This window comes from Ambystoma mexicanum, chromosome 5q, assembly GCF_040938575.1.
Source record: "Ambystoma mexicanum isolate Mex_15411 chromosome 5q, UKY_AmexF1_1, whole genome shotgun sequence".
Classification (NCBI taxonomy): domain Eukaryota; kingdom Metazoa; phylum Chordata; class Amphibia; order Caudata; family Ambystomatidae; genus Ambystoma; species Ambystoma mexicanum.
The window spans coordinates 1,355,288,218-1,355,303,631 of record NC_090933.1 but is presented as its reverse complement, the minus strand read 5'-3'; the positions used below and the strand labels follow the sequence as shown (position 1 = coordinate 1,355,303,631).

The 15,414-nt window shown below is 44.6% G+C and overlaps 1 protein-coding gene across 1 annotated transcript in view; it reads right to left on the bottom strand.

The window, feature by feature from the left end:
• Positions 1–11,539: 11,539 nt before the first annotated feature.
• LOC138498140 (GTPase IMAP family member 7-like) overlaps positions 11,540–15,414 on the bottom strand; it is a 100,561-nt gene continuing 96,686 nt past the window's right edge. The window contains exon 3 of the mRNA XM_069622016.1: positions 11,540–12,926. Within this exon, the coding sequence (XP_069478117.1) occupies positions 11,914–12,926 (1,013 nt within the window). The 3' untranslated portion in view covers positions 11,540–11,913. The remainder of the gene's footprint in view (positions 12,927–15,414) is intronic.

The following is a 15,414-nucleotide window of genomic DNA, read 5'->3' as shown; positions in this document are numbered from 1 at the left end:
AGCCAGTGTGTGGTCGGAGTTTTACCCCAGACAAGGGATGAGCCAAACGCAGGGCCAACCAGCTAACCCCTACACCCGATGCCTGAAGGCACACCCAAGTCCCCTCCACCCAGGCAAAGAATGGAAGACAGGGCCAGTGTGTGGCAGGAAGTTTACCCCAGGCAAGGGACGAGCCAAACACAGGGCCAACCAGCTAACCCCTACACCCGATGCCTGAAGGCACACCCAAGTCTCCTCCACCCAGGCAAAGAACGGAAGACAGGGCCAGTGTGTGGTGGATAGTTTACCCCAGGCAAGGGATGAGCCAAACACAGGGCCAACCAGCTAACCCCTACACCCAATGCCTGAAGGCACACCCAAGTCCCCTCCATCCAGGCAACGAATGGAAGACAGGGCCAGTGTGTGGCCGGAAGATTACCCTAGTCAATGGAGGAGCCAAACGCAGGGCCAACCAGCTAACCCCTACACCCGATGCATGAAGGCACACCCAAGTCCCCTCCACCCAGGCAAAGAATGGAAGACAGGGCCAGTGTGTGGCGGGAAGATTACCCCAGGTAAGGGATGAGCCAAACACAGGGCCAACCAGCTAATCCCTACTGATGCCTGAAGGCACACCCAAGTATCCTCCACCCAGGCAAAAAACGGAAGACAGGGCCAGTGTGTGGCGGGAAGTGTACCCCAGGCAAGGGATAAGCCAAACACAGGGCCAACCAGCTAACCCCCTACGCCCGATGCCTGAAGGCACACCCAAGTCCCCTCCACCTAGGCAAAGAATGGAAGACAGGGCCAGTGTGTGGCGGGAAGATTACCCCAGGTAAGGGATGAGCCAAACACAGGGCCAACCAGCTAAACCCTACTGATGCCTGAAGACACACCCAAGTCTCCTCTACCCAGGCAAATAACGGAAGACAGGGCCAGTGTGTGGCGGGAAGTTTACCCCAGGCAAGGGATGAGCCAAACACAGGGCCAACCAGCTAACCGCTACACCTGATGCCTGAAGGCACACCCAAGTCCCCTCCATCCAGGCAACTAATGGAAGACAGGGCCAGTGTGTGGCGGGAAGATTACCCCAGGTAAGGGATGAGCCAAACACAGGGCCAACCAGCTAAACCCTACTGATGCCTGAAGACACACCCAAGTCTCCTCTACCCAGGCAAATAACGGAAGACAGGGCCAGTGTGTGGCGGGAAGTTTACCCCAGGCAAGGGATGAGCCAAACACAGGGCCAACCAGCTAACCGCTACACCTGATGCCTGAAGGCACACCCAAGTCCCCTCCATCCAGGCAACTAATGGAAGACAGGGTCAGTGTGTGGCCGGAAGATTACCCCAGGCAAGGGATAAGCCAAACACAGGGCCAACCAGCTAACCCCCTACGCCCGATGCCTGAAGGCACACCCGAGTCCCCTCCATCCAGGCAACGAATGGAAGACAGGGCCAGTGTGTGGCCGGAAGATTACCCCAGGTAAGGGATGAGCCAAACACAGGGCCAACCAGCTAATCCCTACTGGTGCCTGAAGACACACCCAAGTCTCCTCTACCCAGGCAAATAACGGAAGACAGGGCCAGTGTGTGGCGGGAAGTTTACCCCAGGCAAGGGATGAGCCAAACACAGGGCCAACCAGCTACCCCCTACACCCGATGCCTGAAGGCACACCCGAGCCCCCTCCACCTAGGCAAAGAATGGAAGACAGGGCCAGTGTGTGGCCGGAAGATTACCCCAGTCAAGGGATGAGTCAATCCCAAGTCCAGAAAATGTTGTCTTAAAAGGACTGTGGGCTATTTTGCTCATTTTTAAGGAGATTGGAAACGGTGCAAGTCACTCATTCATACTTCTCAAACACATCTGTTTACTGGGGCTGCCTACACTAAGCCGGGCCAGTGCAGAACGGGCATTTGGCAAAACAATCGGAAAAAAATATACCTTTTGCTCCACTGTGTGTCTGTCTGCTACCACTCTACCCAGCCATGGTAGCAGCCCTAAAACCTCAGGTGAAACTACCCCCTGGCTGCTGAGTCAGGTGCAGCAGATAATATAGGAGAGGCCTGTGCTTCTCCTTTGCCTCGTCCATAAGGTGGATATGTGCTTAGAAGCGGAGAAAGGCAAAATGTAGCACTCTCCAGAAGGACATAACGTGCCATGCAATGCCACTCCAGACAGGGGACACTTGACATATAGAGCCTTAATACATGAAACGATGGGCAGTCTATCAGAGCATCATGTCATGTCTACTACCAAGCGGTGACAAACTCATCCAGGTTTCCATTCTTATGGTAAAGAGACAGAAACAGTGGGACATGAAAATAGGACAGGAATGTGTGCTCCAGCAAAGTGATTTTCCGCCACCAGAGGGCAGCATGTAAATGCTGCACATTTGCAATAAGCCCCTAGATTGATAAGCAACATGTTCGGGTAATGGCTCCCCAGTCCTGCTCAGCTTGCCTGGAGTCCTTGCTGGTCGGGTAATGGCTCCCCAGTCCTGCTCAGCTTGCCTGGAGGCCTTGCTGGTCGGCTAATGGCTCCCCAGTCCTGCTCAGCTTGCCTGGAGGCCTTGCTGGTCGGCTAATGGCTCCCCAGTCCTGCTCAGCTTGCCTGGAGGCCTTGCTGGTCGGGTAATGGCTCCCCAGTCCTGCTCAGCTTGCCTGGAGGCCTTGCTGGTCGGGTAATGGCTCCCCAGTCCTGCTCAGCTTGCCTGGAGGCCTTGCTGGTCGGGTAATGGCTCCCCAGTCCTGCTCAGCTTGCCTGGAGTCCTTGCTGGTCGGGTAATGGCTCCCCAGTCCTGCTCAGCTTGCCTGGAGGCCATGCTGGTCGGCTAATGGCTCCCCAGTCCTGCTCAGCTTGCCTGGAGGCCATGCTGGTCGGGTAATGGCTCCCCAGTCCTGCTCAGCTTGCCTGGAGGCCTTGCTGGTCGGCTAATGGCTCCCCAGTCCTGCTCAGCTTGCCTGGAGGCCTTGCTGGAGAGATTAGTCTGCATCGGGCACGTCGCCTCTGGTGAAACCACTCGGAGAGCTGGCTTGATGGCACAGCTAGTTTTCCAGTACATGTCACAGGAAGCTTTACACAGCAGCTGCTTATTTAAAGCTCCCCTTTTGAGACCTGAGTGCCAAGAAGCCATGCAGGTGGCAACAGTGCGTGGTATAAGAGCCTTTAACATGACATAACCTGCCATGCCGTCTTGCCGTCAAAAAACTGGACACAAAAAATGTTTTGCAAACCCACATTCCCAGACCACATACTGATGACTTTCCATACTCTCTAGAATGGGAGCCTTCGATATAGTATCCTTTAGCGAAGAGCAACTAGCGGCGGCTATCAGTGCTCCTTCCTTTTTTGATAATTTCCAACATTACGAGTGAGTGTATTCTTAAACTCAGAAAAGAAATTTAGGACTGAGATGCACGGCCACCTACTGACAGAATAGCTTACGAAAAATATTATCCCTATGGGACTTTTGGTTCGGAATGAACCTTGCTTATTTGTGGACGATGAAGAATATAAAACCTCTTTTTCTGGAGTCGCCACTAAATGCAGTAGAGACTGGATACTCCTGACAATAAACATGGCATTAAGAAAGAGCATCAAAATAGAGGAGGAGATTGAAAGAGCAGAGCTAGCTTTTTCAACAGACAACCCGATACTAAACACAAAGGAAAAACTTGAATTAATAGAGAACCAAACTAATGAATTTATTAAAAGTACTACTAATAAAAAGATGAAAAAAGACATTCAGAATGTTTCTAAAGAATCGCCATACCCATACCTTAGTGTGGACTGTAAGAGCCCAACTTACTGGAATGATCCGGATAACCAGAAAAAGGTCAGAACTTACATAGGAAAAGGGTCACTTTTCCAGATACGTCCTCAGATGAGGGAGACATGACTTATCGTAGAGGAATGAGAGGATCCAACGGTCAGGTATGGAATAGAGGCTACTCAAGAGGGAGAATGTGGAAGACAATATTTCCAACAACAAAACTATCAAGCGCCCCCTAATTTTCCACCTCAGGGATATCCTCCGTTATATCCCCCACAAGATCTCCTTTTTCCTCCACAAGAAAAAGGCCCTCCGCCGATACCCAACTTTTTTGAAACTCGGAAACAAGCTTACAGGCAATAGAAAAACCTTCAGTTTTCTACAATATCTGTAACAAAATATTGACTAAACAAGCGATAACAATATTGGAAAAAGTTTTCTCTTTTATATCTATGAAAAACCCAACCAGAATAGAGGCAGAAATAGAACAGCAATTCTTTTTTTAGAAAATACAACTGAGAGACTTCTTTGGCATAGAAAATAAAGACAGTTCCGAGACAGAAGGGTCTACCCGTTTCAAACCAAAATCATCTTTTACACCATCCTTACAGATGGTTTCCAAAGAAACAGCTATCTTTGACAAAGTCATATTGAGAGAATTTCATTCTATCTATGACTCACAAGAGAATGATAAACACAATTATAGTTTCAACTTTTCCAAAACCGAATTGGACCACCTCTTAAAACTAAGGGGAGCCAATTCTATTGTGATTAAAAAGACAAAGGTGGAGGAGTGGTTGTCTGGGATGAAGAGAAATATGACTTAGAATCATGAGACAACTAAACAATACTGATTTCTATCTGAAATTGAGGGGAGCCCCGGCAGACAGTATTAAAAAAGAAATCATTCAGATTTCCAAAAGAGCTCTAGAAGAGTGGAACCTGAGCAAAAAGGAATTTAATTTCCAGACTCGTGAAAATACGAGGTCTCCCCTGTTTTACATATTACCTAAAATGCATACAGATGCTAAGAAATCCTCCGGGGAGACTGATCGTGTCACTATGTGGCTCGATCCTGGAACCCATTGGACAGTTCTTGGATTTCTTTTTGAAACCATTAGCAGCCAGATCCTCCACTTACCTGTCAGACACTACCGACGTTATCAATCAAATAGAGGGTTTACCTTTTAATACCAGTAGAGAGGTTCTTATTACATTGGATGTGGAATCATTGTATTCCATCATTCCACAAATGGAATCTTTGAGTATTATGAAAGAGTTTCTAGAAGAGAGGAAAGGACCCCTAAAATGTCCTAGTGCCTTCTTGATAGATCTATTGGAAGTGGCTTTGACTAAAAACTTTTTCAGGTTTAAAACAACATACTATATGCAAATTAAAGGGTCTGCAACGGGGCAGGGGGAGCTTTTGCCTCCAAACATGCTACCCTTTATATGTGGAATTTTGAGCAGTTGAATATCTTGAATGACATCAACCCATATAAATCTGCCTTGAAGCTTTACAAGCATTATATTGATGACATTATTATAATTTGGGATAGCAACAAAGGGGATTACAATAATATGGATGAATTCCTTGAATCTCAACTTGCGATTCACTATGAAAGTGGATAAAAAAAAATGTGCATTTCTAGAACAGGTGATCAAAGTAGAAAGTGGACATATAATTGTTGATCTGTTTTGAAAAGAAACAGACAGAAACACCATTTTAAGGTATGACAGTTTTCATTCTCAAGCTTTACGTAACAACAACATACCTTATGGCCAGTTTCTTAGGGCAAGAGGCAACTGTATCAAAATAGAGGATTTCACTATCCAATCTACTACAATTCAGGCTAGACATTCAGATAAAGGATAGCCTTCTAGCCTGCTCAGACAATCTAAAAAAGAGCACAAAATCAACATAGGGATAACCTTGTAACTAAAAAGACTAAATCAGATACCAACAATTCCCATTTGGTATGTGCCATGACATACAACACTCACCATAACGAGATTAAGAAGGCGATATCCAAACATTGACACTTGTTACAATTGAATAATCCCAAATTAGAACGTCCAATGTATGCCTTCAAAAAAGGAAAACAGTTGAAGCATAGGATTTCAAGAGCAGACAGAGGACATTTAGGAAAGAAATCACCTACTTTCACTTCCCTATGGGGTTTGGGACCCGCTATTGGACATGTTCCATGTGGTGGCTCTTGGCAATGCAATCCCACCTCCACTTACACCTCAGTTTTAATTAATCATAGAACCTGGGTTTGAAACACCACACCACTTGCAATAGCAAAAATGTAATATATACAATAAAGCGTCCATGCAACAAAACACATATAGGAAAAACTTCAAGAGCCATTAAACTGAGCACAAATCTAAGATTCGCACGAAGAATATTACATCTTCTTTGGAAGCCAATTTCATTGAAGAAAATCATGGATGCGAAGAACTTAAATGGTGGGCTATTGATCGAATATGGTCAAGTGATGGATGCAATACAGCTACCAGATTATCTCAGAGGGAACAATGGCGGTTATACCATACCCAGAGTTATTTTAATGAATTGAACCAACAGGAGGAATGGCTACATTGCCTTTATATAGAAATGGTGGCTATACCATACTCAGAAGTAACTCAATGGTTACGTCTACACAGAACAATATGTGAACAATACTCTTATATATAGGCTACTTAAGAACTTTATCTGAACATCCTCTTACTATCTGCCGAAGTGCAACATGATTGCTATCTTCTATTTAGAAACGTGAAAATGAAATGAAAGTTCCATTTATCTTTTGACACATTGACAGATTCATATGACTTTTTGTCCGGCACCTGTATGCAAGATTTTTTTTTTTTAGCCCTTATCCCTCAAGATGTGGTAGCTTCTTTCTAAGCATTTATCGTTGTATATATTGTTAGAATGATATTGAGGAATATGATCCTGTTTTTCTGAACTAAGGTTTTCAGTGATTACTACATCCGCTTTACTGTCTATACAAGTAGATAATGCGAAACTGTTTACATACTGAGTGCCCTTTCTATGGCCTTCCATTTTTCAATGTTGGGCTTACTTACCTAGTCCTCTTTCTATGGCAGGACTCTTTCTCTTTCCTCTTTCAGGATAACGCTGAATTGTTGCTCAATTACAAATTGTGTGAGGCAACAGTTGCCACTTTATCTTTGTGGAATAGATGGCGGACTCACGCGGTTATTAACTCTGCGGTCTGTGTTTGCAGGGAGAAACTTGATCAGACATGCAGCGATGGCCCCTAATGGATACAATTCCATCCTCATATAAACATCGAAGAGGTAAGCGTCGCAGACTAATGCTGCATGTAATGACATGCAAAACCTTGGCATACTTAGCACAAAAGTATAGAACTTGTGTTTCATCTTAAAGAAAATTGATAAACACTTTCAGCTTATATAATGCATCGCTTTGTGCACAGATGCAAGTTGAAGATGCATGAGAAATCCGCATTGCACGCGCTGATATGTGGCCATTCTTTGACATATTGGAATATTAGCACAGAACTTTAGAGTTTCCTCTCAGGTCATACTTAGTAACACACCTGTTAATAAAAGTATCCACTTATATATATTTTTGGATAGATGCACATTGAAGCTAGATGACAGGAGGGACAGGAGAACATTTGGCTTACCTTACTTTTCCAAAGGCGATTCGAAGGCCACAAAGAACAAAGAAAAAAGACACAAACGAGAAGACGGACACTTACTGCAGAGGTTGGTGACTCGTGCTGTACGTCCTTTGGTTACTGCGCATGTATGGTTCCATAGACCTGAATAAGAGGTTCATTCCCTATTCTGTGTCATGTCTTTGCAGATAATTATGGTTTATCCTGCATATTCGGTTTAGGACGGAGACCCCCGTTCACACAACCAAGAAGAAACATATTGGTAAATGTTCTTAAAAACTAAATAATGGGAACTTAAATGATAGTATGAAGAGTCGTGAATGGACAGTGTTTTTGCTTTTTTACATTTTGGTTTCAATATTTTTCCTAGAATGTACCATGGGATGGTGTAAAAAAGACAAATAAAAAGTGGAAAAAAAGAAAGGATAAAAAAATAAGAATATAAATATAAAAACGTTCTTGTTAAATAAGTTTAATAATTATTTGTCATTTTCATACCTGAGGATGACGGACATCAGCTCTGGTGGAACTAGATGAGAATTCCGTTGAAACTAAGGGAACAGGGAAATACATAACTTCAAAGCAGAGGAGTTTTGTCATCTATATATTTCTCTTGAGTACCTTTAGTTGACTTACATTTGAAATGAATCATGGCTGTGATAAAGATTGGACTTGACTTTCAGTTTATAGTTGTCATAGATGGACACAAATATAGTGGAGATGGTGCACAAAGTTAATAGCGACTGATTTTCTATATGCGTAATTTGCACGCTGAAAATGCTTTTGTATATGTGTGAAAAAGGTGTTTTTAGAAATATGAATTGTTTATAAGAAATTCAGAAGGATTTGTACTTTGTTTTTTTGGAATTTTAAATGCAAATCTTAAAATAAAAAACACAGATTTTATAATGAATTAATAGTTCACACTGACCCATCACATTTCTCCTTACTGCCTTGAGTCCTGAATATGAAATAATTGGAAGGAATCACAGTTCCGTGAGGCATCATTGTTTGTGTTTACTCAATGGTTATTTCCCCGATGCACATGATGAAGGGGACACCCACCCCTTTTTGTCGCGACTTTCCATACTGGCCATGCATTTATATTATTGGTATTGAAAGGTAATTAAAAGTGGGGAACAAAGGACAAAAGAAAAATAAATGGTGTATAGAATGAGGATTAGTAGATTACTGCATGTCCAATTTGGTAGTTGGAGAATTGGTCGCAATTATTTTGCACATTTTGCTGCATATATATGTGGGGGTGGGTTTAGGGATATCATTACTGTAGAGGGGTTAAGGTGGGGCTCCTGTGCATATATACGTAGTAGAATGTACCTGCAAAAAAAAAAAATTAAAAGAAAACCGACCAAGTCTACAACTACCAAATTGATTAGATCTAAGCAACCCAAACACCTGCCATACCCACCAAGGAGCAATGGTGGGTATGGCAGGTGTAACCCCTCATTAAGCTTCAATCCACTGTGTTCTTCCAGAACTAGCACCCTATTAATATGGTCCGATATGTCTTTAATCCTTAGTTTATGGTTTGTTGAATGCCGGAACATCATGCCAACACACGTTTCATGCTTTATAGTCTTTTCAGGTCTGCAAAGTCTTTCTTCCAAACAATTCATTGTTTTTGGCTACATCTGATCATTAGTTTTGCCTCGTGTAATGATCAATTTTGTCCTCCCAGTATGAAACCCAATCATTCATTCAAAATTCATTCAAAAGGGCCAACCCACCGCCTTCTGCATAATCATGTCAAGTGATCCGGAATAGAATGCTGACCTTCGCAACCATCTATCAACATGGAGCTTATCACCAAGATCTACACATTGCATTCCAGATCAACTTGTAGATCTTCAGGCAGGCAGGAGAAGCACGATTGGGCATATACAGACAAGAGGTGGCTACAGAAAGCGGGCCCTTGATAGGAGAGATAGGAAGTTTGCCGAGCTACTGATGGAAGCGTGTCACGGAAGAGAGGGAAATGGAGTTGCGAGAGAGAGAGCGAGAGAGAGAGAAAGAGAGGGAGGAAGAGAGAAGCAAGGAGGAAGCCTGGGGAGAGGAGTAAGATGGAGAGTGCAGAGTGAGAGAGAACTTAGCACAGTGACAAAAGGCTGAGCCTACTATCCAAGGCCAGGCAGTAGATGGTAGCCCTCTTATGCTGCCCAGATTCCCCAACCCACATCCAGGACTGAGATGTGCCATGTCCTTGACCCCAGGCCTCTCCTTGTGAACCAGGACACCGACATTTACATGATGTCAACCATTTGGAACAGACAGTGGTGGGGTCGAAAAGAAGAAGATATGACCAGTGCAAAAGAAAGCAGAATCTCAGCGGATGAGAAGCAAATGAAGAAGGACTTCCCAGTGAGACATGAGCTGGCTGAGGAAGGTCTAAGGAACACAGGATAAGGCAACTCCCAAGCACCGGTGAACTCTGGGACCTTGTCATTTAAAACCTTTTTTTGCTAGATATACCAGTCATCTACCTGGAGAAGAACAGACCTCAGTTTGTTCCAGCACCAGAATGATCCTGTTGCATGATCGCATTTTATTTTGATGATTCACTCTACAAATTCCAAAATACAACACTTTAATGTGACATTGAATGTGTCTGGACCGTTAACCCCTGCCAAAGACGTGACAGAGCATTCAGTAGTAGCACGTGATATGGGGTCATATTTAGCGTTCGCACTTTGAGTGGGCGTAGATTACTAGTGGCACTTTCAAGGAGAGCACTTTCTTTGGAATCCATTCAGTAGCAGCACTTTTAGTTGGTGCACATTTAGTAGAATGTGCCCCCTTCCCCTTTCAATAGGGGAAGGGGGCACATTCCTTGGTAGTGCCTTCACTGAGGGCAATTAAACAGGGATACAAGGGATACCACTAGAAACTTGAAAGGGGCTACCAAAAACAAATGTAAGCAGAGCATTTGTATGATCATGTTGGAGGGTGCCGGAAAGACTGACACACACTCTCCGCCCTGGAGCACTCTTACTCTCTTGCCTCTTTCCCAACGACAGATATGCACAACACAATGCACGTATTGGCAGGGTTTAGTCAACAGCTCCTGCAGAATAACAAGTTAGTCGTAAGCTCAAGTGTGTGCTTTACTAATCAGACGTGTCAGCCAACATAGTGGGCAGGGCACCTGGGTGTACGACATACAGCAGGAAGGAAGTGGGGAAACTGGCACCCCAGGATGCAATTGGTGACCATGGAAGTAGATGTTAATGCTTGGCAGTCCGCTACGATCTGGAATAGTGGAGTGGGCAGAGAGCGTATAGGAAATGTAGGGTGCCCCTCGAGGGATCTCTGTGAAGCATGGCGATGCATTCGGTCACCCGATACCTCCACTCAGTTGGGGGACCTGCAGGAAGATCTCCCCACGGATGTGCTGTCGAGGACGGAATAAGGCTTCAACCTTTGGAATAGATGTAAGAGAGTAGAGAGGGGCATGTGTATGGTCGAAGGGGGTTGCGAGACTCCTGCTGCTTGGACTGGTATCATTGGCAATGTTTCTGCCCGAAACCGATGGCCTGCCCCCCTCCCTTCATCCCTCCCAATAAGACCATATGCACAGACACTGAAGTCATGGTCGGATCCAGAAGACCTTCTTTCCTAGATTAGCATCAGGCTAGTATCGCCCCCCTCCTGTATTGGCTCTTGGGGACCATTCGTCAGTCGGGTGGAATGCAGTGACAGTCCAGCCCCTGGGAAGGGTCTATCTTTTTCTGTATGGAATCCCTAAGCCTGCCTCATCTAGAGCCTTTCCTCTGAAAGGAGTTCCATTCCCCCCTGGACGACTGTGCCTGTGAACTTTGGGACACCACTTCACCCTAACCCCACCCCCGACTGATCCTGCTGTGTCTAGACCGGTGTCTTTCTCCCCCTGCGGCCATAAACATTTTTCTATCAGCTGTTATGTATGCTTCTTAGATCTCTTTTGCTTACTCTTATTTGCTTTATGGTACAACTGTTTTGTAGCACCGCCTTTCTAGGGGCAAACAAATGTTCTGTAAAATGTATAATTAAGATATATATATATACATGCAGAAAACACAAATATTTTTTCTTTTTTTAAATGTTTCTGTACAGATTGCCCTCTAAAAAATGTTTAATTCATTTAAGATTGAAAATAAAATGCACCAATCAGCAAATGTCCAGTGAGACTATACAAAGATCATGTTATTTTAATTGTGGGAAAGATCGCCCAATACATTCGAAAAACATATAGCTGCTGGATTATGTTTTCATTTTGCTGACAAGCATCTGCAATATGGCAAATCTGTGTCTCTTATACAAATAATCGAATATGTGTGCTGTACATACAGCGGCTGTGATGGGAGGACGATGCATGACATGGCCAATCACATTCGACTGGTGGATTTAATTCCTTCAAATAAGTGGCCACACAAATCGACACCAAGAGCTGGAATCAAACGCCGGGAGATGCAAGACTTTCTACTCGTCTTACGATTTGCCAAACCAACTCACTTTCTTAAAAAGCTCTTTACATTTCAAGCCAACATTATAAACTGTTCCCACCACAGGTACTTCTTGGAGGAGCTCACTAAATATTTCCTGCAAGATACCATCCTCGGCTTCCTCACGCGCTCGTTTCTGCTGCTGTTTTTCATTGCTCTCCTTGTCAACACCTTTTGACTTTTTCTCATATCCTTCAAGCTCTTCTTCCAGATATTTCCTTATTTTGGAGCTATTTGTTTTCTTAATCTTCTGCTCTACAGAGTTACGTCGACGCCGTATATACTCTTCATCAAATTCCTTGTACTTCCTCAATAGCGCTTCCTCTCGTTTCCGAAGGGCTTTCTCTGCTTCCTGGAACATCTCGGTTGTGTAGTACGTCCCTCTATTCTCCTTCACTATGTCGTCCACCATGGCGATCAGTTCGGATGCCTGTTGATCCATCTTGGCTTCATCAGTACTCTCATTGTTAAAGGCAAGATATCTGTTCCCACAACTACTGATTAGCGCCTGGACTTTCTTCTCCGAGAAGTAACTGAGGTCTGGTTCTTCATCTTCGTCTTCGTCTTCATCTTCTAAGGCATCTTTATGGGTGAAGAGGACAAGCATAAAATTTGACGCATCTTCTCCAAACAGATTCTTTATTTCAGTCACTGCTCTCTCTTCTTCTGCGGTGATACGGCCGATCTCCACCACAAGAATGATGGCATGGGGGCCAGGGGTGAACATTGCAACACAAGTGCTTATCGTTCTTATAACGTCCACTGTGGAGATGGTCGCGCTAAACAGTCCAGGCGTATCAACGACCACAATCTTCCTGCCATTCCTGTAGCACTCCTTCTTCATGCACTGCCTCGTTTTTGAAACGAGAGACCCTTCACTTGGAAACTCATTTTGTCCGAGGATGGTGTTGCCTGTTGCACTTTTTCCTGCTCCAGTTTTACCCACAAGGAGGATCCTCAGTTCCTTTTCCTTTGAGTCTTGATGAAGACGTGCCGAGTCTGTAAAAGAAACATTACACTCATGAGAATAAGTTATAGTAATAGCACTTTAAAAATGAATGACAGATCCCAAGCATTGAATTTAACCCCCCTCTTTCCAGTCTCAGATATCGTAATGTTATTCTCCCATCCCCCCACCATCCATGCAGACACAACAATGGAACTCGAACCGTCAGCGCGGTTGCAGCACACATACATAGTCAAAAAATATTTTCAAATATGACCAATCGGTTTAAACCACAAGTGATCATTTGTAAGTGCATGAACGCCCTTCTGTCTGTGAATGGATATCGTGTTCCCGTGCTGCATTTTCTAAATCACTACTGATTCAAAAAAGAATGAGATGTTCAGCTTCAACCCCACATCCAAAGATTTTTCATCCTACACTGGAGCTCACAGGCTATAGCTTCAGTGTTTCAGATTCTGTTCCATCATGTATTGTGAATAAACCCAGAACAAATTGGCTCCAATTATCTTCTAAATCTGTTTCTTATGCCTCTAGTCTTTTGATGGCGTGGTTACATACATTAAAGCGTTCAATCTCTCTCCAGCTTTTTAGCTGTTATCTCTGCGTTTACCACACTGAAAGGAACGTGTCTGAATAAGTGTCTTTGCACAAGAGGGTCTTTTCACAAGAGTGTGTGTGTTTGTGTATTGAACAATGCAAGTGCCATCATTTTGCAGAGTTCTCCCAGAGGAACCCTGAAGTTCTAGAGCTAGAAATATTTTCAGGACTAGGCATCAGAGAGGCATATGAATGAAATAGTTGTATGACCTCCCAACCTCCTTAACTGAAGCCTTTGTATGCCTAGATTGAAACATAAATAGCGGAAAGTCACCACACCATTACTCCAGTCAATGTGTGCCGGGATCAGGATTAGGTATGAGCCATCATAACACAGTTGACATGCACTTCGCCAACTTATCAGGTTATCATTACTTGAAGTCATTAGTGGATAGAAATGGTAGGCACTAATAGTTATTGAAACATGACGTAAGCTGATCCTGCAGGATGCCTGACTTCAAGATGACTCCCCCACAAAGTTGTTCCCCATTCTGTGATGTGTGGCGGTGAAATGCAGGACGCTACTCTGCGTGGACTCAATCTGAGCACCAGAAAGATAATGGTTTCCCGCTCAATGTCTTCCAGTTGGTTCAGGTAGGAAAGAGAGGAATGACCACCTATACCCAGCGTAGGAACGCTATGCTCATATTGTTCAATGGCCTTTTGGCCTCCCTCTGCACACGAGCGCTCACCTTCGGACTTCTCGTTATAGGGTGCAGGGGACTAACTGGCACTGGCTTGTAATCTTAATATCACGACTGGGAAGCAAGGGACTCCCACATCCCTGTCCAACAGGACTTCAAGCAACATTTAAATGGCTGTCTGCAAGGTATTACCCAAATTGATCATTTACAAATGATTGTATAGTAAATCTGGCAAATTTGGGAAGCGGGGGGGTTTGGGGTGGTGTCACGCCAGGGTCTGCCAATGGCTACGGATAATCTGAGAACCCATGGGGTGGCACGTGTTACCTCTGGAATCTGATTGGCCACCCCAGGTGCCACCCCATTATCTTAAACTATGATCATTATGTGTGTGTGCCCTCGTACTTCATGCCACCCCTGCATAAGTCAGCGCACCAGTCAAAAGACGCGCCACTGCTGAGAACAACACATCAGTAGGTCTAATGTCCTGCTTGCCTTTCCTTCAGCTCTGTGTAAAATATGTTTGGGGGCTCAGGGTCTAACACGGAGAGAGAGCTGTACCTTAGAATAGAGCAGCCATCTTACCCCAGTCTTAAGCCACCCACACCCGCTGCATTCATGGCTTTGAGCCTTTTTGTCAGGATGTTGGAGATATTTGCTGGCTATGGCTCTTGCTAATTTTCTTTTCCGGGGAAGGAGGGGGCAACAGCATAACTACAGAGGGCTTCGTTCATTGCTTTGCAATTCATGGTCCCAGGATATCTGCTTCGTTTCCGTCTTCAGTGCAAAGCCAAGTATTATAACACGCCTGCTTTCTATTCTACAACTGGGATACTTACCTTCCTTGGAACCTCAGGAAGAATCCTTTACGAGCCACCCTTTCTGGGTGCTGATTTTCTGCTGCACCCGATTAGCATCCTGGTGGATGGTGAATCCCCAGTATTGATCAAGACTCTTTCTGCAAGGTAAACCATTCCTCCCACTCTACTAGCCAAACACGCTGGATGGATTACCAATCAAAATATGTTATCCTCCAAAGACCCCCAGGTGAGAGATTATCATGATAAGCTGGCACAGAGGCTGCATTAACTGGGCCAATCCTCCAAACGAGGCTGGCGAGGGAACAAATCCGCAGGTAAAGTGGTCACACTGGGATGGACAGGTTTCAAAGCCTCCTTTTGCATTCCACGTTAAAGGGACACAGTCAAACCTGCAGGAAAGAAAACCGCAGTAACATTTCATCCGGCAGGAAAACCACTGCACCGTTGCTTTGCTGCTT